The sequence below is a fragment of the Emys orbicularis genome, chromosome 15 (assembly GCF_028017835.1).
Source record: "Emys orbicularis isolate rEmyOrb1 chromosome 15, rEmyOrb1.hap1, whole genome shotgun sequence".
NCBI classification, from domain to species: Eukaryota; Metazoa; Chordata; order Testudines; family Emydidae; genus Emys; species Emys orbicularis.
Window position 1 is genome coordinate 457,427 of NC_088697.1, and position 24,413 is coordinate 481,839.

A 24,413-nucleotide genomic window follows, 5' to 3' on the forward strand; every position below is an offset into this window, starting at 1 on the left:
AATATTAATAATAAATAATATTAATATTATGGTAACCAGATGAAGATCAACTTTCCTTTCTGGCTAAAAGGTCTCAGATCTAGAGATGCTAACTTTGCCTTAGCTTAACATACAGGGTGTGGCCTGTAGGTCTCTTGCATTACAGCCAAATTTTTAATATTTACTTTTAATATACGTTTATAAACCTATTACAATACATCAAATACTTAAACCAGGGGTAGGCAACCTATGGCACGCATGCCGAAGGCGGCAACGCCAGCTGATTTTCAGTGGCACTCACACTGCCCGGGTCCTGGTCACCGGTCCGGGGGGCTCTGCATTTTAATTTAATTTTAAATGAAGCTTCTTGAACATTTTTAAAGCCTTATTTACTTTACAAACAACAATAGTTTAGTTCTATATTATAGACTTAGAGAAAGAGACCTTCTAAAAACGTTAAAATGTATGACTGGCAGGCGAAACCTTAAATTAGAGTGAATAAATGAAGACTCGGCACACCACTTCTGAAAGGTTACCAACCCCGACTTAAACTATAAGAAAAGATCTATCTATGCAAGCAAGCAGGTTAATCCTATAGACTATAGTGTGGGTGTGTGTGTATGTCCGTGGATGTCCACAACCCACGGTGGTCTCACGGCTCTGCTCTCTCCCCGCAGCCCCGCTAGCCAGGCGGCATGAAGTTGGAGCCGGGGATCAGCAGCGACCCGCAGCTGCAGTTCGTGGTGGCGACAGAGAAGGAGTTTGAGGAGATCCTGGCCATGTCGAAGGGCATCTACGGGGGCCTGGATTATCTCCCCAGCCGCTACCACGCCTGGATCCGCGAGCCCAACCGCACCGTGGTGCTGGCCAAGAAGAACGGAGAAGTGGTGAGTGGGACATCGGACCCGGCAGTGCCCTGCAGAGGGATGCACCTGGGCCTGAGGGGTACTCACTCCTGGGGCAGAGTGAGCCGGGTTAAGGGGTCCCCCATATAAAAAGATCCCAGATGCTACTCCACAGAAGTGGCTGCATCTCAGCGCCGGGCAAGGGGTCAGTGTATAACCAGCTGCCCCACCCCAGAGGTGGCTGCATCTCAGCGCCGGGCGAGGGGTCCCTGTGTAACCAGCCACCCCGCCCCAGAGGTGGCTGCATCTCAGCGCCGGGCGAGGGGTCCCTGTGTCACCAGCCGCCCCGCCCCAGAGGTGGCTGCATTGCCCTGCTGGGTGAGGGGTCCCTGTATAAATAGCCCCCGCTCTCCACCCAGAGGTGGCTGCATGTGGAGTCTGTATTCCTGCCCCCCCAGGCTGTCTGCATCCCAGCAATCCTTCCCCGCACCTCCCCCAGCACGGCCCCTCCCCCTGCCCCATTTCTCATCTCCCGGCGGGCTCCCCGCTCTGACCTGCTTGAGCTGCGGCAGGATCGACCCGTGTCCCTGGCTGTTATAGATCCACATCATGCTCACGTCAGAGCCAGAGGTGGGCGCATCGCTCGTGAACCCCGCTCCCTGCCCCGGGTTCGGGTCTTGCCTCCAGCCAGGCCAGCCCCCGAACCGGAAGAAACCTGAGCCGACGAGCCAGGCCCGGCTGGTCCGGGTGCAGGAACCACCTGGCGCCAGGGCAGGGGCAGCGACCCGAACGCAGCTTCAGCTCCAGCCTCAAGCCCCCGGAAATGGTCGATGCGGGAGTGAATTTGCATTTGCCCCCAATGCTCGGCCAATGGGGGACCGGGGTGGGAACCATGTGACGTCTCTCCAGGCAAAATTACCTGGGGCGGGGGGGGGGGGGTTCAGACTCGGAGCTGTCCGATGGGACCCGACCAAATGACGAATTCTTGTAACGACTCCAGGGGTCCACCATATAAAAAGACCCCCCCCCCCATTGCTACACCCCAGAGGTGGCTGCATCTCAGCGCCGGGCAAGGGGTCCCTGTGTAACCAGCCGCCCCGCCCCAGAGGTGGCTGCATCTCAGCATCAGGAAGGGGTCACTGTGTAACCAGCCACCCTGCCCCAGAGGTGGCTGCATCTCAATGCCAGGCGAGGGGTCCCTGTGTAACCGGCCGCCCTGCCCCAGAGGTGGCTGCATCTCAATGCCAGGCGAGGGGTCCCTGTGTAACCAGCCATCCCGCCCCAGAGGTGGCTGCATCTCAATGCCAGGCGAGGGGTCCCTGTGTAACCAGCCGCCCCGCCCCAGAGGTGGCTGAATCCTGTGACTGGGGGGAATAGGCTGAAATTTATCCTCTGGTCATATATAGCCTGGTAATGGCTAAAAGCCCCGCCCAGGGAGGGTCATGCCTAGTGGTTGGAGCAGCGGCAGCAAGGCCCAGAACAGGGCAGGGCTGGGAGCAGAGCCGGGAGCAGCCTGGGGCAGGATATGGCCCGTGGGCCTGTTACTCTCCCAGGGCCCTGTCTCCCCTGGGCGTCGCCAGCCCAGCCCCCGGCTGGTGGATTGGCTGGAGCCTAGCGCAGGAAGGAGTCATCTCCGCATGGGGCTTAATCAGGCTGTAATTCAGGGATGACTCATCATCCCCGCCCCAGTCCCCTATTGTTCAGGTGCCACACAGACCCCCCCCCCAAGATCAGGGTCCCCCATCATACCGGGTGCTGCTCACACCCTCCCGATGCAAGGCACGGGGGGGGGGGGGGATTGATTTAAATCATCCATTTTAACCGGCTTTTCCATTTGTACTGCAGTGCCTTCTCCAGCGCAAGGTGCATTCGCACGGGCTGGCTCCAAGCCAGTGGCTGTGGCCCCCTTTCAGGGGTCGGATTGTCCTGTGTACCCCCAAGTTACCCCTCACTTCAAAACGACGTGCTTACGAAAATCAGCCACCAAAATACAGACGTGTCATAGCCATGCTATGGCTGAAAAATGGCTGATTTCCTCCTGGTTCCCATATAATTACAAAATAAATCAGCTGGCATATAACTACGGGGCTCACATCTCGGTGTATCGTACGCAGAGCCGTATAAACCAGTCACTGTCTGTGGGAAACTGGAGTTCGGACTGGCTTCGCTAGTGCTTTTTCTGGAGCCTGTTGTAAAACTAGGCAAATATTCCTGGGGTACACGTACCCCTGGTTGAGAACCGCTGCTCTAACCCTTCATCCAGGGGGACCCCAGCTCACTGGGACCTTAACGTGCCCTTAGGTCCGTCCGTTTGCTATTCAGGAGGCTGTACGGCATGGAAGCAACGGGCTTCATTAATCCTGCGGTTTGGGTCAGGAACTGGTGCCGGGGGCCTTGCCTGGTCCCTTTCTGCTGGGGCTTTGGTCAGGCCGCGCTCGGACGGGCGCTGGAGCTGAGAGAAACGCGCCAAGCCCCCCTCTCCAAATCGCTTCTCTTGAACCGAACGACCTTCCCTGGTTTGGCAACCCCCAGCGTCTCGTTTTCCCTCTGCGGCTCGTTGATTAAGCCGGGATTAACGGGAGGCCGCGAATTAAACCGATTGTTGCCCAGCGGGCTGGGAACGTTTTCAAATCCGCCCAGGAGAAAGTGAGCGGAGCTTGAGTTCCTCCTCACCGGCGTCGCTTGCAAATCAGCCGTTCTAAAGCAGGGGCACGCGTACCCCTGGGGTACACAGATCGTCCAGGGGCTCCATCAACTCCTCTAGAGATTTGCCTAGTTTTACAACAGGCTACAGAAAAAGCACTAGCGAAGTCAGTCCAAACTCCAGTTTCCCACAGACAGTGACTGGTTTACGATACACCGAGATGTGAGCACCATCGTTATATGCCAGTTGATTTATTTTGTAATTATATGGTAACCAGAAGTAATTTGACACTGACCGTGCGCTGTGACGTGTCTGTATTTTGATGTCTGATTTTTGGAAGCACGTCGTTTTTAAGTGAGGTGAAACTTGGGGGTACGCAAGACCAATCTGACTCCTGAAAGGGGCACATCGGTCGGGAAAGGTTGAGAGCCGCTGGCCTAAATCCCGTAAGCTAATCAGCCGGGCCCTGTTCATAAAGCGTCGCCTCCCCAGCTCGCTGTTCCCCCCGATTCTCTCTTTATAGAGCGGAGCCGCCTTTAACGCCAAGAGTTTGGGAGAGGCTCCTGGATCCTGCCTGGTTCGTTTTTATTTCCGTGTTTGAAGAGAGAATAAATAAGTTTTAGGCCTTAAAAAGATTCTTTATTAAACTCAAATCACATTGTAAATGTTTTTTTTCTTTTTTTTTTAACACAAGGAAATAAAAAATTCAGTTGAAATAAAAAATCCAACCTGATCCAAGCGGTGGTTCCGTTCCCGCCCGGCCGGTGCTAACCCGCTCCCCCCCCCTCGTTAATTCCAGCGGTGGCTCCGTTCCCGCCCGGCCGGTGCTAACCCGCTCCCCCCCCTCGTTAATTCCAGCGGTGGTTCCGTTCCCGCCCGGCCGGTGCTAACCCGCTCCCCCCCCTCGTTAATTCCAGCGGTGGCTCCGTTCCCGCCCGGCCCGTGCTAACCCGCTGCCCCCCCCTCGTTAATTCCAGCGGTGGTTCCGTTCCCGCCCGGCCGGTGCTAACCCGCTCCCCCCCCTCGTTAATTCCAGCGGTGGCTCCGTTCCCGCCCGACCGGTGCTAACCCGCTCCCCACCCTCGTTAATTCCAGCGGTGGCTCCGTTCCCGCCCGGCCGGTGCTAACCCGCTCCCCCCCCTCGTTAATTCCAGCGGTGGTTCCGTTCCCGCCCGGCCGGTGCTAACCCGCTCCCCCCCCTCGTTAATTCCAGCGGTGGCTCCGTTCCCGCCCGGCCCGTGCTAACCCGCCGCCCCCCCTCGTTAATTCCAGCGGTGGCTCCGTTCCCGCCCGGCCCGTGCTAACCCGCTCCCCCCCGCCCCCCTTTCCTCCCCAGATCGGGCTGCAGTCGGTCTGCGTGGTGGACGCCGGAGAAACGGTGCTGGTTGAGGGGCTGCGCGTGGCACCCTGGGAGCGGGGGAAGGGCGTGGCCGGCGTCCTGCAGCGGTTCTGCACCGAGCTGGTCAAGGATCAGCACCCCGGCGTCAAGGTGGTGCGGCTGACGCGGGACGACAAGCTGGGCCCCAAGGACTTCAAGAAATACCGGCTGATCACCAAGCAGGTAGACGCAGGAAGAGGGGATATTAAGTGCATTATGGTAGTGCCCTGAGGGAGGAGGGGGGACTGAGATCGGGGCCCCTTTGTTCTGGGCTCCACAAACCCCCACACAGCGAGAGACCGGTTGACTAGGTGAAGAACCATCCTCCCCACTGACGGGGAAACGGAGGCCCAGAGCCTTGCGGTGACTTGCCCGAGGTCACACAGAGCTGGGAAAAGGTCCCAGGCACAGAACCCAGGGGTCCCGGACCTAGGCACAGAACCCAGGGACCCCAGAACCGGGCACAGAACCCAGGGGCCCCAGGCACAGAACCCAGGGGCCCTAGAACCAGGCAGAGAACCCAGGGGCCCTAGAACCAGGCACAGAACCCAGGGGTCCCAGACCTGGGCACAGAAGCCAGGGGCCCTAGACCCGGGCACAGAACCCAGGAGTCTCAGACCCGGGCACAGAACCCAGGGGCCCCAGAACCAGGCACAGAACCCAGGGGCCCCAGACCCAAGCACAGAACCCAGGAGTCCCAGGCACAGAACCCAGGGGCCCCAGACCCGGGCACAGAACCCAGGAGTCTCAGACCCGGGCACAGAACCCAGGGGCCCCAGACCCAAGCACAGAACCCAGGAGTCCCAGACACAGAACCCAGGGGCCCTAGACCCGGGCACAGAACCCAGGGGCCCCAGAACCGGGCACAGAACCCAGGGGCCCTAGACCCGGGCACAGCACCCAGGGGTTCTAGAACCAGGCACAGAACCCAGGGACCCCAGAACCAGGCACAGAACCCAGGGGCCCCAGGCAGAGAACCCAGGGGCCCTAGAACCAGGCACAGAACCCAGGAGTCCCAGGCACAGAACCCAGGGGCCCCAGACCCGGGCACAGAACCCAGGCGCCCCAGACCCGGGCACAGAACCTAGGAGTCCCAGGCACAGAACCCAGGGTCCCCTGAACCGGGCACAGAACCCAGGGGCCCTAGAACCGGGCACAGAACCCAGTGGGCCTGGCTCTGGGGCCCACCCTTGGAAGCCTGGGGAGGTGATGGGAAAAGGGGGAGTGATGGGGAAAGGACCCCCAGAGGGCTCAGGGCTGGAGCGTCCAGCGGGAACCCACTGCAGCAGCAGTGTCTAGTTCCTCCCAGAGCAGGGCGAGCTGTGGGGGTCTCTGGCTTGGCCTGGCTACTCCCGCTGGCCCCAGGGCCCTTCCCGTCCCTGGGCCGGAGTCGGCCGCGCTCGGTGGCTGATGGGTCGGCTCTGGGCTACCAGGCCTCTCCGCCCAGGGTCAGCCTGCCCATCACCCTGGTATCTGGCTCCCGGGAAGGTCGTGGCTGCTGACCCACTTTCCCCTGCCACGTGAGCCGGCTGAGCAGTGCCTGGCGGGGGGTGGGGGTGGGGGTTAGTTCCATTAGTGGAAATCAGTCGTGTCATGTGATACCGGGAGAGCAAAATGGAGCAGCAGCCACTGGGGAAGGGGGAGGGAGGCAGGACTCCTGGGTTCTCTCTCTGGCTCTGGGAGCGGAGTGGAGTCTCGTGGGTGAGAGCAGGAGGCAGGAATCCTGGGTTCTCTGTCCTAGAGGGGACAGGCCCCATGTCCCATTCCCTGCCCCCCTGAGCCAGCCAGTCCCTGCCCTGGAGCCGGGTGGGAGCTGGCGCCCCCTAGAGGGGACAGGCCCCTGCCCCATTCCCCGCCCCCCTGAGCCAGCCAGTCCCCGCCCTGGGGCCGAGTGGGAGCCGGCGCCCCCTAGAGGGGACAGGCCCCTGCCCCATTCCCCGCCCCCCTGAGCCAGCCAGTCCCCGCCCTGGGGCCGGGTGGGAGCCGGCGCCCCCTAGAGGGGACAGGCCCCTGCCCCATTCCCCACCCCCCTGAGCCAGCCAGTCCCTGCCCTGGGGCCGGGTGGGAGCCGGCGCCCCCTAGAGGGGACAGGCCCCTGCCCCATTCCCCGCCCCCCTGAGCCAGCCAGTCCCCGCCCTGGGGCCGGGTGGGAGCCGGCGCCCCCTAGAGGAGACAGGCCCCAGCCCCATTCCCCACCCCCCTGAGCCAGCCAGTCCCCGCCCTGGGGCCGAGTGGGAGCCGGCGCCCCCTAGAGGGGACAGGCCCCTGCCCCATTCCCCGCCCCCCTGAGCCAGCCAGTCCCCGCCCTGGGGCCGGGTGGGGGCCGGCACCCCCTAGAGGGGACAGGCCCCTGCCCCATTCCCCGCCCCCCTGAGCCAGCCAGTCCCTGCCCTGGGGCCGGGTGGGAGCCAGTGCCCCCTAGAGGGGACAGGCCCCTGCCCCATTCCCCGCCCCCCTGAGCCAGCCAGTCCCCGCCCTGGGGCCGGGTGGGAGCCGGTGCCCCCTAGAGGGGACAGGCCCCTGCCCCATTCCCCGCCCCCCTGAGCCAGCCAGTCCCCGCCCTGGGGCCGGGTGGGAGCCAGTGCCCCCTAGAGGGGACAGGCCCCTGCCCCATTCCCCGCCCCCCTGAGCCAGCCAGTCCCCGTCCTGGGGCCGAGTGGGAGCCGGCGCCCCCTAGAGGGGACAGGCCCCTGCCCCATTCCCCGCCCCCCTGAGCCAGCCAGTCCCCGCCCTGGGGCCGGGTGGGGGCCGGCGCCCCCTAGAGGGGACAGGCCCCTGCCCCATTCCCCGTCCCGTGTTCCCAGCAGGGAGGTCCCCGTGTCCCCAGCCGCTTACCTGCGTCTCTCCCCCTCCAGGGCATCCTGCTGGTGCGGTTCAACGCGGCGGAGCTGCTGGCCCGGCTGGACGCGGCTGTGGCCCAGTTGCGGGCGGGCGGCTTCCAGCCGCTGCCCACTGAGGTGCTGGAGCCAGGCGAGGTGCGGGGCCTGGTGCTGAGCCCGGCCTTCCAGAGCGAGGTCCTGCCCAACCGCACCCTCATCCAGGACTGGCAGCCCTACAAGCCCAGCGAGTCCAACCTGGCCCTGCTGCAGCAGAAGCAGCTGCACTGGGTGGTGGATTGCAAGGCCCGGCCCACGGCCGCCTCCCTCTGCACCCAGCCCTTCCCCATCCCGCTGGGCGAGGACTGGGTCTACCTCAACATCGACGCCTTCGGCCGCCACCCCCGCCCACCTCAAGAGCCAGCTGCTGCACCACCTGCGGGCCCGCCTGCCCGCCCTGCGGGGCAACGTCATGTGCCAGCTCTTCCTGGAGCCCAGCCTCTGGGGGGAGCTGGCCGAGTTCTGCCGGGCCGGCCTGCGGCTGGAGCTGGCCAAGGGCTACACCGAGCAGTACCTGCTGGAGGCGGATATCTAGGGAGCTGGGGGGGCGGGGGATACTCCCCCTCTCTCCCCCACACTTCCCGGCCCCACAGAAGCACTTTCTGAGCCTTGTTTCCCATCCCCCACCAACCCGTTCCTGGCCCCCTAGAGGAACTCCCCTAGGAGTCACGACCCTCCCTCCCCACCCGCTTGGCAAGCCCTAGCGATGGTCGATAGAGCTGAGCAACGGTCGGCATGGCGATGGAACCTAGTGATGGTTGGTCCCACGACAGAGCCCAGTGATGGTTGGTATGGCGACGGACCCCACTGATGGTTGGCACAGCAACGGAGCCCACTGATGGTTGATGTGGCCTAGCAACAGTTGACACGGCAACATAGCCCAGAGATGGTTGATGGAGCCTAGCAACAGTTGACACGGTGACGGAGCCCAGAGATGGTTGGCATGACGATGGAGCCCAGTGATGGTTGATGTAGCCTAGCAACAGCTGACACGGTGATGGGGCCCAGTGATGGTTGGCATGGTGACGGAGCCCAGTGATGTTGGCATGACGACGGAGCCCACTGATGGTTGATGGAGCCTAGCAACAGTTGACACGGTGACAGAGCCCAGTGATGGTTGATGGAGCCTAGCAACAGTTGACACGGTGACAGAGCCCTGTGATGGTTGGCATGGCAATGGAGCCCAGTGATGGTTGATGGAGCCTAGCAACAGTTGATGTGAGAATGGAGCCTAGTGACGGTTGGCATGGCAACAGAGCCCAGTGATGGTTGGTGGAGCCTAGCAACAGTTGATGTGAGAATGGAGCCTAGTGACGGTTGGCATGGCAACAGAGCCCAGTGATGGTTGGTGGAGCCTAGCAACAGTTGACACGGTGACAGAGCCCCGTGATGGTTGGCATGGCAACGGAGCCCAGTGATGGTTGGTGGAGCCTAGCAACAGTTGATGTGAGAATGGAGCCTAGTGACGGTTGGCATGGCAACAGAGCCCAGTGATGGTTGGTGGAGCCTAGCAACAGTTAACATGAGAACAGCGCCCTGCAATGGTTGACAGACCCTCCCACGGGCTGCTGGATCCCTGCGATGGTCGCCATGCCAACGGAGCCCTAGCAATGGCTGATGGAAACCCGTGTGCAGGGCTCAGCTCTCCCCTCCCCCCAAAAACCCCGCCTGGAAGCCAGGCCTAGAGCCCCCCCCCGCGCCTCTCTAGTGATGCCTCTAAACCGAGTAACGTGCAATATAGAGTCTCATAAACGGAGATATATTTATAAAGTCGCCTGGAACAAGAACCCTCCCCCCATCGCGCCACTAGAGCCCCCCCCCGGCACTACACACTAAACCCTCCCCCACCCCCAGCGCATCCCCCCGCCCCCGGGAGGTCAGGAGCAGGAATCCTGCATCCCTCCCTTGGGGCAGTAACTTGTGGGGTGCCCCCTCACCCCCGCTTTGGCTTTGTTGTCCCAGGCCGGGCCGAGCCCACCGTATTATTAACGCTAGTCTCTGATCCAGGTTAGATCAGCGAGCCCCCCGCCCCAACTCTGGGGCTGGCACAGAATGGGGGGGGGGGGGGCCTGGTTTCTTTCTGTAACTAACCCCCCCGGTTACCCCCCAAGCTGTGATTCCCTCCCCCCATCCCCATGTGGCAATAAACCCCTCTTCCCTCAGCCCTGCCTCGCCTCTCATTTCTGCCCAGCGCCCAGACGCTCCCCCAGGAGAGGTGGGGGGCCCGGTGGGGTATGGGGGTGGTGTCCAGTGGCTGCTTTGTCCAGTGTCTGAACCTGGGGTGAGAGCCCAGACCAGGGGACAAGTGTCACAGCCGCATCCCCCATGTGTCCCGTTCCCCGGCCCCCCCGAGCCAGCCAGTCCCCGCCCTGGGGCCGGACAGGCCCCTGCCCCATTCCCCACCCCTCCCTAAGCTGGCCGCGGTAGTTGGGCCTTTCTCTGCCATGAGGATCCGATGGGGTGGGGGGCCTCACCCAGGGCACCCCTCTCACACCAGCACCAGCTGATTTAACCCCCCAGGATGGGGGCAGGGGTGTGTGTGTCTGGGGATATGGGGAGAGGGGGGTGTGATATTTTCCCCAAGCCATACAGACAAAGGGGCGCTCGCTCTGTGCTGTTAAATTAACCCTCAGATTGCGCCCCCCCCAATGCCGCAGAGAGGGAAACTGAGGCACCAGCGTGCCCAGAACTCACGGGTGTACACTGGGGTGTGCACACACACACACACACACACACACACAGGTGCTCTCGTGCGCACACAAAGACACAGATCACAGACGCACAGACACGGACTCCATCCCACGCTTCCATCAACGCACCACAAGGGGGCACTGGGGTCTGGCTTCTGCGGCTGCCTCCATCCATCTCTGGCTCCTTCTGGTTCTTCACTTTTACCACCACCTCGCTGGGAGCTGGGCTTCAGGAGCTGAGATGCGCCCACCTCTGGGGCGGGGCGGCCGGTTACCCAGGGACCCCTCGCCCGGCGCTGAGATGCAGCCACCTCTGGGGCGGGGCGGCCGGTTACCCAGGGACCCCTCGCCCAGCGCTGAGATGCAGCCACCTCTGGGGCGGGGCGGCCGGTTACCCAGGGACCCCTCGCCCGGCGCTGAGATGCAGCCACCTCTGGGGCGGGGCGGCCGGTTACCCAGGGACCCCTCGCCTGGCGCTGAGATGCGCCCACCTCTGGGGCGGGGCGGCCGGTTACCCAGGGACCCCTCGCCTGGCGCTGAGATGCGCCCACCTCTGGGGCGGGGCGGCCGGTTACCCAGGGACCCCTCGCCCGGCGCTGAGATGCAGCCACCTCTGGGGCGGGACGGCCGGTGACACGGGGACCCCTCTGTCTCCACCCAAGTGAGCCACTATCTCAGGCTTCAGAAGGACTAAAAGGTCAATTGGCTCCTCGACAGCACCAGACGCTGGTTGGAGGGTTCTCTTCTGGAGAGAACCCAGGCGTCCGGGCTCCCAGCCCCCCCTGCTCTAACCCACCAGCCCCCACTCGCCTCCCAGAGCCGGGGAGAGAACCCAGGCGTCCGGGCTCCCAGCCCCCCCTGCTCTAACCACCAGCCCCCACTCCCCTCCCAGCGCCGGGGAGAGAACCCAGGCGTCCGGGCTCCCAGCCCCCCCCTGCTCTAACCCACCAGCCCCCACTCGCCTCCCAGAGCCGGGGAGAGAACCCAGGCGTCCGGGCTCCCAGCCCCCCCTGCTCTAACCACCAGCCCCCACTCCCCTCCCAGCGCCGGGGAGAGAACCCAGGCGTCCGGGCTCCCAGCCCCCCCTGCTCTAACCCACCAGCCCCCACTCGCCTCCCAGAGCCGGGGAGAGAACCCAGGCGTCCGGGGTCCCAGCCCCCCCTGCTCTAACCACCAGCCCCCACTCCCCTCCCAGCGCCGGGGAGAGAACCCAGGCGTCCGGGCTCCCAGCCCCCCCTGCTCTAACCCACCAGCCCCCACTCGCCTCCCAGAGCCGGGGAGAGAACCCAGGCGTCCGGGCTCCCAGCCCCCGCTGCTCTAACCCACCAGCCCCCACTCGCCTCCCAGAGCCGGGGAGAGAACCCAGGCGTCCGGGCTCCCAGCCCCCCCTGCTCTAACCCACCAGCCCCCACTCGCCTCCCAGAGCCGGGGAGAGAACCCAGGCGTCCGGGCTCCCAGCCCCCCCTGCTCTAACCCACCAGCCCCCACTCGCCTCCCAGAGCCGGGGAGAGAACCCAGGCGTCCGGGCTCCCAGCCCCCCCTGCTCTAACCCACCAGCCCCCACTCGCCTCCCAGAGCCGGGGAGAGAACCCAGGAGTCCTGGCTCCCAGCCCCCCCCTGCTCTAACCCACCAGCCCCCACTCGCCTCCCAGAGCCGGGGAGAGAACCCAGGCGTCCGGGCTCCCAGCCCCCCCTGCTCTAACCCACCAGCCCCCACTCGCCTCCCAGAGCCGGGGAGAGAACCCAGGCGTCCGGGCTCCCAGCCCCCCCTGCTCTAACCCACCAGCCCCCACTCGCCTCCCAGAGCCGGGGAGAGAACCCAGGAGTCCGGGCTCCCGGCCCCCCCTGCTCTAACCCACCAGCCCCCACTCGCCTCCCAGAGCCGGGGAGAGAACCCAGGCGTCCGGGCTCCCAGCCCCCCCTGCTCTAACCACCAGCCCCCACTCCCCTCCCAGCGCCGGGGAGAGAACCCAGGCGTCCGGGCTCCCAGCCCCCCCTGCTCTAACCCACCAGCCCCCACTCGCCTCCCAGAGCCGGGGAGAGAACCCAGGAGTCCGGGCTCCCAGCCCCCCCTGCTCTAACCCACCAGCCCCCACTCGCCTCCCAGAGCCGGGGAGAGAACCCAGGAGTCCGGGCTCCCAGCCCCCCCTGCTCTAACCCACCAGCCCCCACTCGCCTCCCAGAGCCGGGGAGAGAACCCAGGAGTCCGGGCTCCCGGCCCCCCCTGCTCTAACCCACCAGCCCCCACTCGCCTCCCAGAGCCGGGGAGAGAACCCAGGAGTCCTGGCTCCCAGCCCCCCCCTGCTCTAACCCACCAGCCCCCACTCGCCTCCCAGAGCCGGGGAGAGAACCCAGGCGTCCGGGCTCCCAGCCCCCCCTGCTCTAACCCACCAGCCCCCACTCGCCTCCCAGAGCCGGGGAGAGAACCCAGGCGTCCGGGCTCCCAGCCCCCCCTGCTCTAACCCACCAGCCCCCACTCGCCTCCCAGAGCCGGGGAGAGAACCCAGGAGTCCGGGCTCCCGGCCCCCCCTGCTCTAACCCACCAGCCCCCACTCGCCTCCCAGAGCCGGGGAGAGAACCCAGGAGTCCTGGCTCCCAGCTCCCCCCTGCTCTAACCCACCAGCCCCCACTCGCCTCCCAGAGCCGGGGAGAGAACCCAGGCGTCCGGGCTCCCGGCCCCCCCTGCTCTAACCCACCAGCCCCCACTCGCCTCCCAGAGCCGGGGAGAGAACCCAGGCGTCCGGGCTCCCAGCCCCCCCTGCTCTAACCCACCAGCCCCCACTCGCCTCCCAGAGCCGGGGAGAGAACCCAGGAGTCCGGGCTCCCGGCCCCCCCTGCTCTAACCCACCAGCCCCCACTCGCCTCCCAGAGCCGGGGAGAGAACCCAGGCGTCCGGGCTCCCGGCCCCCCCTGCTCTAACCACCAGCCCCCACTCCCCTCCCAGCGCCGGGGAGAGAACCCAGGCGTTCGGGCTCCCGGCCCCCCCTGCTCTAACCCACCAGCCCCCACTCGCCTCCCAGAGCCGGGGAGAGAACCCAGGAGTCCGGGCTCCCAGCCCCCCCTGCTCTAACCCACCAGCCCCCACTCGCCTCCCAGAGCCGGGGAGAGAACCCAGGAGTCCGGGCTCCCAGCCCCCCCTGCTCTAACCCACCAGCCCCCACTCGCCTCCCAGAGCCGGGGAGAGAACCCAGGAGTCCGGGCTCCCAGCCCCCCCTGCTCTAACCCACCAGCCCCCACTCGCCTCCCAGAGCCGGGGAGAGAACCCAGGAGTCCGGGCTCCCGGCCCCCCCTGCTCTAACCCACCAGCCCCCACTCGCCTCCCAGAGCCGGGGAGAGAACCCAGGAGTCCTGGCTCCCGGCCCCCCCTGCTCTAACCCACCAGCCCCCACTCGCCTCCCAGAGCCGGGGAGAGAACCCAGGCGTCCGGGCTCCCAGCCCCCCCTGCTCTAACCCACCAGCCCCCACTCGCCTCCCAGAGCCGGGGAGAGAACCCAGGAGTCCGGGCTCCCGGCCCCCCCTGCTCTAACCCACCAGCCCCCACTCGCCTCCCAGAGCCGGGGAGAGAACCCAGGAGTCCTGGCTCCCAGCCCCCCCCTGCTCTAACCCACCAGCCCCCACTCGCCTCCCAGAGCCGGGGAGAGAACCCAGGCGTCCGGGCTCCCAGCCCCCCCTGCTCTAACCCACCAGCCCCCACTCGCCTCCCAGAGCCGGGGAGAGAACCCAGGCGTCCGGGCTCCCAGCCCCCCCTGCTCTAACCCACCAGCCCCCACTCGCCTCCCAGAGCCGGGGAGAGAACCCAGGCGTCCGGGCTCCCAGCCCCCCCTGCTCTAACCACCAGCCGCCACTCCCCTCCCAGAGCCGGGGAGAGAACCCAGGAGTCCTGGCTCCCAGCCCCCCCTGCTCTAACCCACCAGCCCCCACTCGCCTCCCAGAGCCGGGCAGAGAACCCATGAGTCCGGGCTCCCAGCCCCCCCTGCTCTAACCCACCAGCCCCCACTCCCCTCCCAGAGCCGGGGAGAGAACCCAGGAGTCCTGGCTCCCAGCCCCCCCTGCTCTAACCCACCAGCCCCCACTCGCCTCCCAGAGCCGGGGAGAGAACCCAGGAGTCCGGGCTCCCAGCCCCCCCTGCTCTAACCCACCAGCCCCCACTCGCCTCCCAGAGCCGGGGAGAGAACCCAGGAGTCCGGGCTCCCGGCCCCCCCTGCTCTAACCCACCAGCCCCCACTCGCCTCCCAGAGCCGGGGAGAGAACCCAGGAGTCCTGGCTCCCAGCCCCCCCCTGCTCTAACCCACCAGCCCCCACTCGCCTCCCAGAGCCGGGGAGAGAACCCAGGCGTCCGGGCTCCCAGCCCCCCCTGCTCTAACCCACCAGCCCCCACTCGCCTCCCAGAGCCGGGGAGAGAACCCAGGCGTCCGGGCTCCCGGCCCCCCCTGCTCTAACCCACCAGCCCCCACTCGCCTCCCAGAGCCGGGGAGAGAACCCAGGAGTCCTGGCTCCCAGCCCCCCCCTGCTCTAACCCACCAGCCCCCACTCGCCTCCCAGAGCCGGGGAGAGAACCCAGGCGTCCGGGCTCCCAGCCCCCCCTGCTCTAACCCACCAGCCCCCACTCGCCTCCCAGAGCCGGGGAGAGAACCCAGGCGTCCGGGCTCCCAGCCCCCCCCTGCTCTAACCCACCAGCCCCCACTCGCCTCCCAGAGCCGGGGAGAGAACCCAGGCGTCCGGGCTCCCAGCCCCCCCTGCTCTAACCACCAGCCCCCACTCCCCTCCCAGCGCCGGGGAGAGAACCCAGGCGTCCGGGCTCCCAGCCCCCCCTGCTCTAACCCACCAGCCCCCACTCGCCTCCCAGAGCCGGGGAGAGAACCCAGGCGTCCGGGCTCCCAGCCCCCCCTGCTCTAACCACCAGCCCCCACTCCCCTCCCAGCGCCGGGGAGAGAACCCAGGCGTCCGGGCTCCCAGCCCCCCCTGCTCTAACCCACCAGCCCCCACTCGCCTCCCAGAGCCGGGGAGAGAACCCAGGCGTCCGGGCTCCCAGCCCCCGCTGCTCTAACCCACCAGCCCCCACTCGCCTCCCAGAGCCGGGGAGAGAACCCAGGCGTCCGGGCTCCCAGCCCCCCCTGCTCTAACCCACCAGCCCCCACTCGCCTCCCAGAGCCGGGGAGAGAACCCAGGAGTCCGGGCTCCCGGCCCCCCCTGCTCTAACCCACCAGCCCCCACTCGCCTCCCAGAGCCGGGGAGAGAACCCAGGCGTCCGGGCTCCCAGCCCCCCCTGCTCTAACCACCAGCCCCCACTCCCCTCCCAGCGCCGGGGAGAGAACCCAGGCGTCCGGGCTCCCAGCCCCCCCTGCTCTAACCCACCAGCCCCCACTCGCCTCCCAGAGCCGGGGAGAGAACCCAGGAGTCCGGGCTCCCAGCCCCCCCTGCTCTAACCCACCAGCCCCCACTCGCCTCCCAGAGCCGGGGAGAGAACCCAGGAGTCCGGGCTCCCAGCCCCCCCTGCTCTAACCCACCAGCCCCCACTCGCCTCCCAGAGCCGGGGAGAGAACCCAGGAGTCCGGGCTCCCGGCCCCCCCTGCTCTAACCCACCAGCCCCCACTCGCCTCCCAGAGCCGGGGAGAGAACCCAGGAGTCCTGGCTCCCAGCCCCCCCCTGCTCTAACCCACCAGCCCCCACTCGCCTCCCAGAGCCGGGGAGAGAACCCAGGCGTCCGGGCTCCCAGCCCCCCCTGCTCTAACCCACCAGCCCCCACTCGCCTCCCAGAGCCGGGGAGAGAACCCAGGCGTTCGGGCTCCCAGCCCCCCCTGCTCTAACCCACCAGCCCCCACTCGCCTCCCAGAGCCGGGGAGAGAACCCAGGAGTCCGGGCTCCCGGCCCCCCCTGCTCTAACCCACCAGCCCCCACTCGCCTCCCAGAGCCGGGGAGAGAACCCAGGAGTCCTGGCTCCCAGCTCCCCCCTGCTCTAACCCACCAGCCCCCACTCGCCTCCCAGAGCCGGGGAGAGAACCCAGGCGTCCGGGCTCCCAGCCCCCCCTGCTCTAACCCACCAGCCCCCACTCGCCTCCCAGAGCCGGGGAGAGAACCCAGGCGTCCGGGCTCCCAGCCCCCCCTGCTCTAACCCACCAGCCCCCACTCGCCTCCCAGAGCCGGGGAGAGAACCCAGGAGTCCGGGCTCCCGGCCCCCCCTGCTCTAACCCACCAGCCCCCACTCGCCTCCCAGAGCCGGGGAGAGAACCCAGGCGTCCGGGCTCCCGGCCCCCCCTGCTCTAACCACCAGCCCCCACTCCCCTCCCAGCGCCGGGGAGAGAACCCAGGCGTTCGGGCTCCCAGCCCCCCCTGCTCTAACCCACCAGCCCCCACTCGCCTCCCAGAGCCGGGGAGAGAACCCAGGAGTCCGGGCTCCCAGCCCCCCCTGCTCTAACCCACCAGCCCCCACTCGCCTCCCAGAGCCGGGGAGAGAACCCAGGAGTCCGGGCTCCCAGCCCCCCCTGCTCTAACCCACCAGCCCCCACTCGCCTCCCAGAGCCGGGGAGAGAACCCAGGAGTCCGGGCTCCCGGCCCCCCCTGCTCTAACCCACCAGCCCCCACTCGCCTCCCAGAGCCGGGGAGAGAACCCAGGAGTCCTGGCTCCCAGCCCCCCCCTGCTCTAACCCACCAGCCCCCACTCGCCTCCCAGAGCCGGGGAGAGAACCCAGGCGTCCGGGCTCCCAGCCCCCCCTGCTCTAACCCACCAGCCCCCACTCGCCTCCCAGAGCCGGGGAGAGAACCCAGGCGTCCGGGCTCCCAGCCCCCCCTGCTCTAACCCACCAGCCCCCACTCGCCTCCCAGAGCCGGGGAGAGAACCCAGGAGTCCTGGCTCCCGGCCCCCCCTGCTCTAACCCACCAGCCCCCACTCGCCTCCCAGAGCCGGGGAGAGAACCCAGGAGTCCTGGCTCCCAGCCCCCCCCTGCTCTAACCCACCAGCCCCCACTCGCCTCCCAGAGCCGGGGAGAGAACCCAGGCGTCCGGGCTCCCAGCCCCCCCTGCTCTAACCCACCAGCCCCCACTCGCCTCCCAGAGCCGGGGAGAGAACCCAGGCGTCCGGGCTCCCAGCCCCCCCTGCTCTAACCCACCAGCCCCCACTCGCCTCCCAGAGCCGGGGAGAGAACCCAGGCGTCCGGGCTCCCAGCCCCCCCTGCTCTAACCACCAGCCGCCACTCCCCTCCCAGAGCCGGGGAGAGAACCCAGGAGTCCTGGCTCCCAGCCCCCCCTGCTCTAACCCACCAGCCCCCACTCGCCTCCCAGAGCCGGGCAGAGAACCCATGAGTCCGGGCTCCCAGCCCCCCCTGCTCTAACCCACCAGCCCCCACTCCCCTCCCAGAGCCGGGGAGAGAACCCAGGAGTCCTGGCTCCCAGCCCCCCCTGCTCTAACCCACCAGCCCCCACTCGCCTCCCAGAGCCGGGGAGAGAACCCAGGAGTCCGGGCTCCCAGCCCCCCCTGCTCTAACCCACCAGCCCCCACTCGCCTCCCAGAGCCGGGGAGAGAACCCAGGAGTCCGGGCTCCCGGCCCCCCCTGCTCTAACCCACCAGCCCCCACTCGCCTCCCAGAGCCGGGGAGAGAACCCAGGAGTCCTGGCTCCCAGCCCCCCCCTGCTCTAACCCACCAGCCCCCACTCGCCTCCCAGAGCCGGGGAGAGAACCCAGGCGTCCGGGCTCCCAGCCCCCCCTGCTCTAACCCACCAGCCCCCACTCGTCTCCCAGAGCCGGGGAGAGAACCCAGGCGTCCGGGCTCCCAGCCCCCCCTGCTCTAACCCACCAGCCCCCACTCGCCTCCCAGAGCCGGGGAGAGAACCCAGGAGTCCGGGCTCCCGGCCCCCCCTGCTCTAACCCACCAGCCCCCACTCGCCTCCCAGAGCCGGGGAGAGAACCCAGGAGTCCTGGCTCCCAGCCCCCCCCTGCTCTAACCCACCAGCCCCCACTCGCCTCCCAGAGCCGGGGAGAGAACCCAGGCGTCCGGGCTCCCAGCCCCCCCTGCTCTAACCCACCAGCCCCCACTCGCCTCCCAGAGCCGGGGAGAGAACCCAGGCGTCCGGGCTCCCAGCCCCCCCTGCTCTAACCCACCAGCCCCCACTCGCCTCCCAGAGCCGGGGAGAGAACCCAGGCGTCCGGGCTCCCAGCCCCCCCTGCTCTAACCACCAGCCGCCACTCCCCTCCCAGAGCCGGGGAGAGAACCCAGGAGTCCTGGCTCCCAGCCCCCCCTGCTCTAACCCACCAGCCCCCACTCGCCTCCCAGAGCCGGGGAGAGAACCCAGGCGTCCGGGCTCCCAGCCCCCCCTGCTCTAACCACCAGCCCCCACTCCCCTCCCAGCGCCGGGGAGAGAACCCAGGCGTCCGGGCTCCCAGCCCCCCCTGCTCTAACCCACCAGCCCCCACTCGCCTCCCAGAGCCGGGGAGAGAACCCAGGCGTCCGGGCTCCCAGCCCCCCCTGCTCTAACCACCAGCCCCCACTCCCCTCCCAGCGCCGGGGAGAGAACCCAGGCGTCCGGGCTCCCAGCCCCCCCTGCTCTAACCCACCAGCCCCCACTCGCCTCCCAGAGCCGGGGAGAGAACCCAGGCGTCCGGGCTCCCAGCCCCCGCTGCTCTAACCCACCAGCCCCCACTCGCCTCCCAGAGCCGGGGAGAGAACCCAGGCGTCCGGGCTCCCAGCCCCCCCTGCTCTAACCCACCAGCCCCCACTCGCCTCCCAGAGCCGGGGAGAGAACCCAGGCGTCCGGGCTCCCAGCCCCCCCTGCTCTAACCCACCAGCCCCCACTCGCCTCCCAGAGCCGGGGAGAGAACCCAGGCGTCCGGGCTCCCAGCCCCCCCTGCTCTAACCCACCAGCCCCCACTCGCCTCCCAGAGCCGGGGAGAGAACCCAGGAGTCCTGGCTCCCAGCCCCCCCCTGCTCTAACCCACCAGCCCCCACTCGCCTCCCAGAGCCGGGGAGAGAACCCAGGCGTCCGGGCTCCCAGCCCCCCCTGCTCTAACCCACCAGCCCCCACTCGCCTCCCAGAGCCGGGGAGAGAACCCAGGCGTCCGGGCTCCCAGCCCCCCCTGCTCTAACCCACCAGCCCCCACTCGCCTCCCAGAGCCGGGGAGAGAACCCAGGAGTCCGGGCTCCCGGCCCCCCCTGCTCTAACCCACCAGCCCCCACTCGCCTCCCAGAGCCGGGGAGAGAACCCAGGCGTCCGGGCTCCCAGCCCCCCCTGCTCTAACCACCAGCCCCCACTCCCCTCCCAGCGCCGGGGAGAGAACCCAGGCGTCCGGGCTCCCAGCCCCCCCTGCTCTAACCCACCAGCCCCCACTCGCCTCCCAGAGCCGGGGAGAGAACCCAGGAGTCCGGGCTCCCAGCCCCCCCTGCTCTAACCCACCAGCCCCCACTCGCCTCCCAGAGCCGGGGAGAGAACCCAGGCGTCCGGGCTCCCAGCCCCCCCTGCTCTAACCCACCAGCCCCCACTCGCCTCCCAGAGCCGGGGAGAGAACCCAGGAGTCCGGGCTCCCGGCCCCCCCTGCTCTAACCCACCAGCCCCCACTCGCCTCCCAGAGCCGGGGAGAGAACCCAGGAGTCCTGGCTCCCAGCCCCCCCCTGCTCTAACCCACCAGCCCCCACTCGCCTCCCAGAGCCGGGGAGAGAACCCAGGCGTCCGGGCTCCCAGCCCCCCCCTGCTCTAACCCACCAGCCCCCACTCGCCTCCCAGAGCCGGGGAGAGAACCCAGGCGTCCGGGCTCCCAGCCCCCCCTGCTCTAACCCACCAGCCCCCACTCGCCTCCCAGAGCCGGGGAGAGAACCCAGGCGTCCGGGCTCCCAGCCCCCCCTGCTCTAACCACCAGCCGCCACTCCCCTCCCAGAGCCGGGGAGAGAACCCAGGAGTCCTGGCTCCCAGCCCCCCCTGCTCTAACCCACCAGCCCCCACTCGCCTCCCAGAGCCGGGCAGAGAACCCATGAGTCCGGGCTCCCAGCTCCCCCTGCTCTAACCCACCAGCCCCCACTCCCCTCCCAGAGCCGGGGAGAGAACCCAGGAGTCCTGGCTCCCAGCCCCCCCTGCTCTAACCCACCAGCCCCCACTCGCCTCCCAGAGCCGGGGAGAGAACCCAGGAGTCCGGGCTCCCAGCCCCCCCTGCTCTAACCCACCAGCCCCCACTCGCCTCCCAGAGCCGGGGAGAGAACCCAGGAGTCCGGGCTCCCGGCCCCCCCTGCTCTAACCCACCAGCCCCCACTCGCCTCCCAGAGCCGGGGAGAGAACCCAGGAGTCCTGGCTCCCAGCCCCCCCCTGCTCTAACCCACCAGCCCCCACTCGCCTCCCAGAGCCGGGGAGAGAACCCAGGCGTCCGGGCTCCCAGCCCCCCCTGCTCTAACCCACCAGCCCCCACTCGCCTCCCAGAGCCGGGGAGAGAACCCAGGCGTCCGGGCTCCCAGCCCCCCCTGCTCTAACCCACCAGCCCCCACTCGCCTCCCAGAGCCGGGGAGAGAACCCCGGAGTCCGGGCTCCCGGCCCCCCCTGCTCTAACCCACCAGCCCCCACTCGCCTCCCAGAGCCGGGGAGAGAACCCAGGAGTCCTGGCTCCCAGCCCCCCCCTGTTCTAACCCACCAGCCCCCACTCGCCTCCCAGAGCCGGGGAGAGAACCCAGGCGTCCGGGCTCCCAGCCCCCCCTGCTCTAACCCACCAGCCCCCACTCGCCTCCCAGAGCCGGGGAGAGAACCCAGGCGTCCGGGCTCCCAGCCCCCCCTGCTCTAACCCACCAGCCCCCACTCGCCTCCCAGAGCCGGGGAGAGAACCCAGGCGTCCGGGCTCCCAGCCCCCCCTGCTCTAACCACCAGCCGCCACTCCCCTCCCAGAGCCGGGGAGAGAACCCAGGAGTCCTGGCTCCCAGCCCCCCCTGCTCTAACCCACCAGCCCCCACTCGCCTCCCAGAGCCGGGGAGAGAACCCAGGAGTCCGGGCTCCCAGCCACCCCTGCTCTAACCCACCAGCCCCCACTCCCCTCCCAGAGCCGGGGAGAGAACCCAGGAGTCCTGGCTCCCAGCCCCCCCTGCTCTAACCCACCAGCCCCCACTCGCCTCCCAGAGCCGGGGAGAGAACCCAGGAGTCCGGGCTCCCGGCCCCCCCTGCTCTAACCCACCAGCCCCCACTCGCCTCCCAGAGCCGGGGAGAGAACCCAGGAGTCCTGGCTCCCAGCCCCCCCCTGCTCTAACCCACCAGCCCCCACTCGCCTCCCACAGCCGGGGAGAGAACCCAGGCGTCCGGGCTCCCAGCCCCCCCTGCTCTAACCCACCAGCCCCCACTCGCCTCCCAGAGCCGGGGAGAGAACCCAGGCGTCCGGGATCCCAGCCCCCCCTGCTCTAACCCACCAGCCCCCACTCGCCTCCCAGAGCCGGGGAGAGAACCCAGGCGTCCGGGCTCCCAGCCCCCCCTGCTCTAACCACCAGCCGCCACTCCCCTCCCAGAGCCGGGGAGAGAACCCAGGAGTCCTGGCTCCCAGCCCCCCCTGCTCTAACCCACCAGCCCCCACTCGCCTCCCAGAGCCGGGGAGAGAACCCAGGAGTCCGGGCTCCCAGCCCCCCCCTGCTCTAACCCACCAGCCCCCACTCGCCTCCCAGAGCCGGGGAGAGAACCCAGGCGTCCGGGCTCCCAGCCCCCCCTGCTCTAACCCACCAGCCCCCACTCGCCTCCCAGAGCCGGGGAGAGAACCCAGGAGTCCTGGCTCCCAGCCCCCCCTGCTCTAACCCACCAGCCCCCACTCGCCTCCCAGAGCCGGGGAGAGAACCCAGGAGTCCTGGCTCCCAGCCCCCCCCTGCTCTAACCCACCAGCCCCCACTCGCCTCCCAGAGCCGGGGAGAGAACCCAGGCGTCCGGGCTCCCAGCCCCCCCTGCTCTAACCCACCAGCCCCCACTCGCCTCCCAGAGCCGGGGAGAGAACCCAGGCGTCCGGGCTCCCAGCCCCCCCTGCTCTAACCCACCAGCCCCCACTCGCCTCCCAGAGCCGGGGAGAGAACCCAGGAGTCCGGGCTCCCAGCCCCCCCCTGCTCTAACCCACCAGCCCCCACTCGCCTCCCAGAGCCGGGGAGAGAACCCAAGCGTCCGGGCTCCCAGCCCCCCCTGCTCTAACCACCAGCCGCCACTCCCCTCCCAGAGCCGGGGAGAGAACCCAGGAGTCCTGGCTCCCAGCCCCCCCTGCTCTAACCCACCAGCCCCCACTCGCCTCCCAGAGCCGGGGAGAGAACCCAGGAGTCCGGGCTCCCAGCCCCCCCCTGCTCTAACCCACCAGCCCCCACTCGCCTCCCAGAGCCGGGGAGAGAACCCAGGCGTCCGGGCTCCCAGCCCCCCCTGCTCTAACCACCAGCCGCCACTCCCCTCCCGGAGCCGGGGAGAGAACCCAGGCGTCCGGGCTCCCAGCCCCCCCTGCTCTAACCCACCAGCCCCCACTCGCCTCCCAGAGCCGGGGAGAGAACCCAGGAGTCCGGGCTCCCAGCCCCCCCCTGCTCTAACCCACCAGCCCCCACTCGCCTCCCAGAGCCGGGGAGAGAACCCAGGCGTCCGGGCTCCCAGCCCCCCCTGCTCTAACCACCAGCCGCCACTCCCCTCCCAGAGCCGGGGAGAGAACCCAGGCGTCCGGGCTCCCAGCCCCCCCTGCTCTAACCCACCAGCCCCCACTCGCCTCCCAGAGCCGGGGAGAGAACCCAGGAGTCCGGGCTCCCAGCCCCCCCCTGCTCTAACCCACCAGCCCCCACTCGCCTCCCAGAGCCGGGGAGAGAACCCAGGCGTCCGGGCTCCCAGCACCCCTGCTCTAACCACCAGCCGCCACTCCCCTCCCAGAGCCGGGGAGAGAACCCAGGAGTCCTGGCTCCCAGCCCCCCCTGCTCTAACCCACCAGCCCCCACTCGCCTCCCAGAGCCGGGGAGAGAACCCAGGAGTCCGGGCTCCCAGCCCCCCCCTGCTCTAACCCACCAGCCCCCACTCGCCTCCCAGAGCCGGGGAGAGAACCCAGGCGTCCGGGCTCCCAGCCCCCCCTGCTCTAACCCACCAGCCCCCACTCGCCTCCCAGAGCCGGGGAGAGAACCCAGGAGTCCTGGCTCCCAGCCCCCCCTGCTCTAACCCACCAGCCCCCACTCGCCTCCCAGAGCCGGGGAGAGAACCCAGGAGTCCGGGCTCCCAGCCCCCCCTGCTCTAACCCACCAGCCCCCACTCCCCTCCCAGAGCCGGGGAGAGAACCCAGGAGTCCTGGCTCCCAGCCCCCCCTGCTCTAACCCACCAGCCCCCACTCGCCTCCCAGAGCCGGGGAGAGAACCCAGGAGTCCGGGCTCTCAGCCCCCCCCTGCTCTAACCCACCAGCCCCACTCGCCTCCCAGAGCCGGGGAGAGAACCCAGGCGTCCGGGCTCCCAGCCCCCCCTGCTCTAACCCACCAGCCCCCACTCGCCTCCCAGAGCCGGGGAGAGAACCCAGGAGTCCTGGCTCCCAGCCCCCCCCTGCTCTAACCCACCAGCCCCCACTCGCCTCCCAGAGCCGGGGAGAGAACCCAGGCGTCCGGGCTCCCAGCCCCCCCTGCTCTAACCCACCAGCCCCCACTCGCCTCCCAGAGCCGGGGAGAGAACCCAGGCGTCCGGGCTCCCAGCCCCCCCTGCTCTAACCCACCAGCCCCCACTCGCCTCCCAGAGCCGGGGAGAGAACCCAGGAGTCCTGGCTCCCAGCCCCCCCCTGCTCTAACCCACCAGCCCCCACTCGCCTCCCAGAGCCGGGGAGAGAACCCAGGCGTCCGGGCTCCCAGCCCCCCCCTGCTCTAACCCACCAGCCCCCACTCGCCTCCCAGAGCCGGGGAGAGAACCCAGGCGTCCGGGCTCCCAGCCCCCCCTGCTCTAACCCACCAGCCCCCACTCGCCTCCCAGAGCCGGGGAGAGAACCCAGGCGTCCGGGCTCCCAGCCCCCCCTGCTCTAACCACCAGCCGCCACTCCCCTCCCAGAGCCGGGGAGAGAACCCAGGAGTCCTGGCT

At 68.3% G+C, this 24,413-nt stretch overlaps 1 protein-coding gene across 1 annotated transcript; it reads left to right on the forward strand.

Annotated features, from left to right (window-relative positions):
• Positions 1-674: 674 nt before the first annotated feature.
• On the forward strand, positions 675-8,257 carry NAT16 (N-acetyltransferase 16 (putative)). Its single transcript, XM_065416972.1, is given in 4 exon segments — positions 675-866; positions 4,805-5,029; positions 7,702-8,064; positions 8,066-8,257. Coding segments are annotated over 4 exon segments (972 nt in total).
• The last annotated feature ends 16,156 nt before the right edge of the window (positions 8,258-24,413 follow it).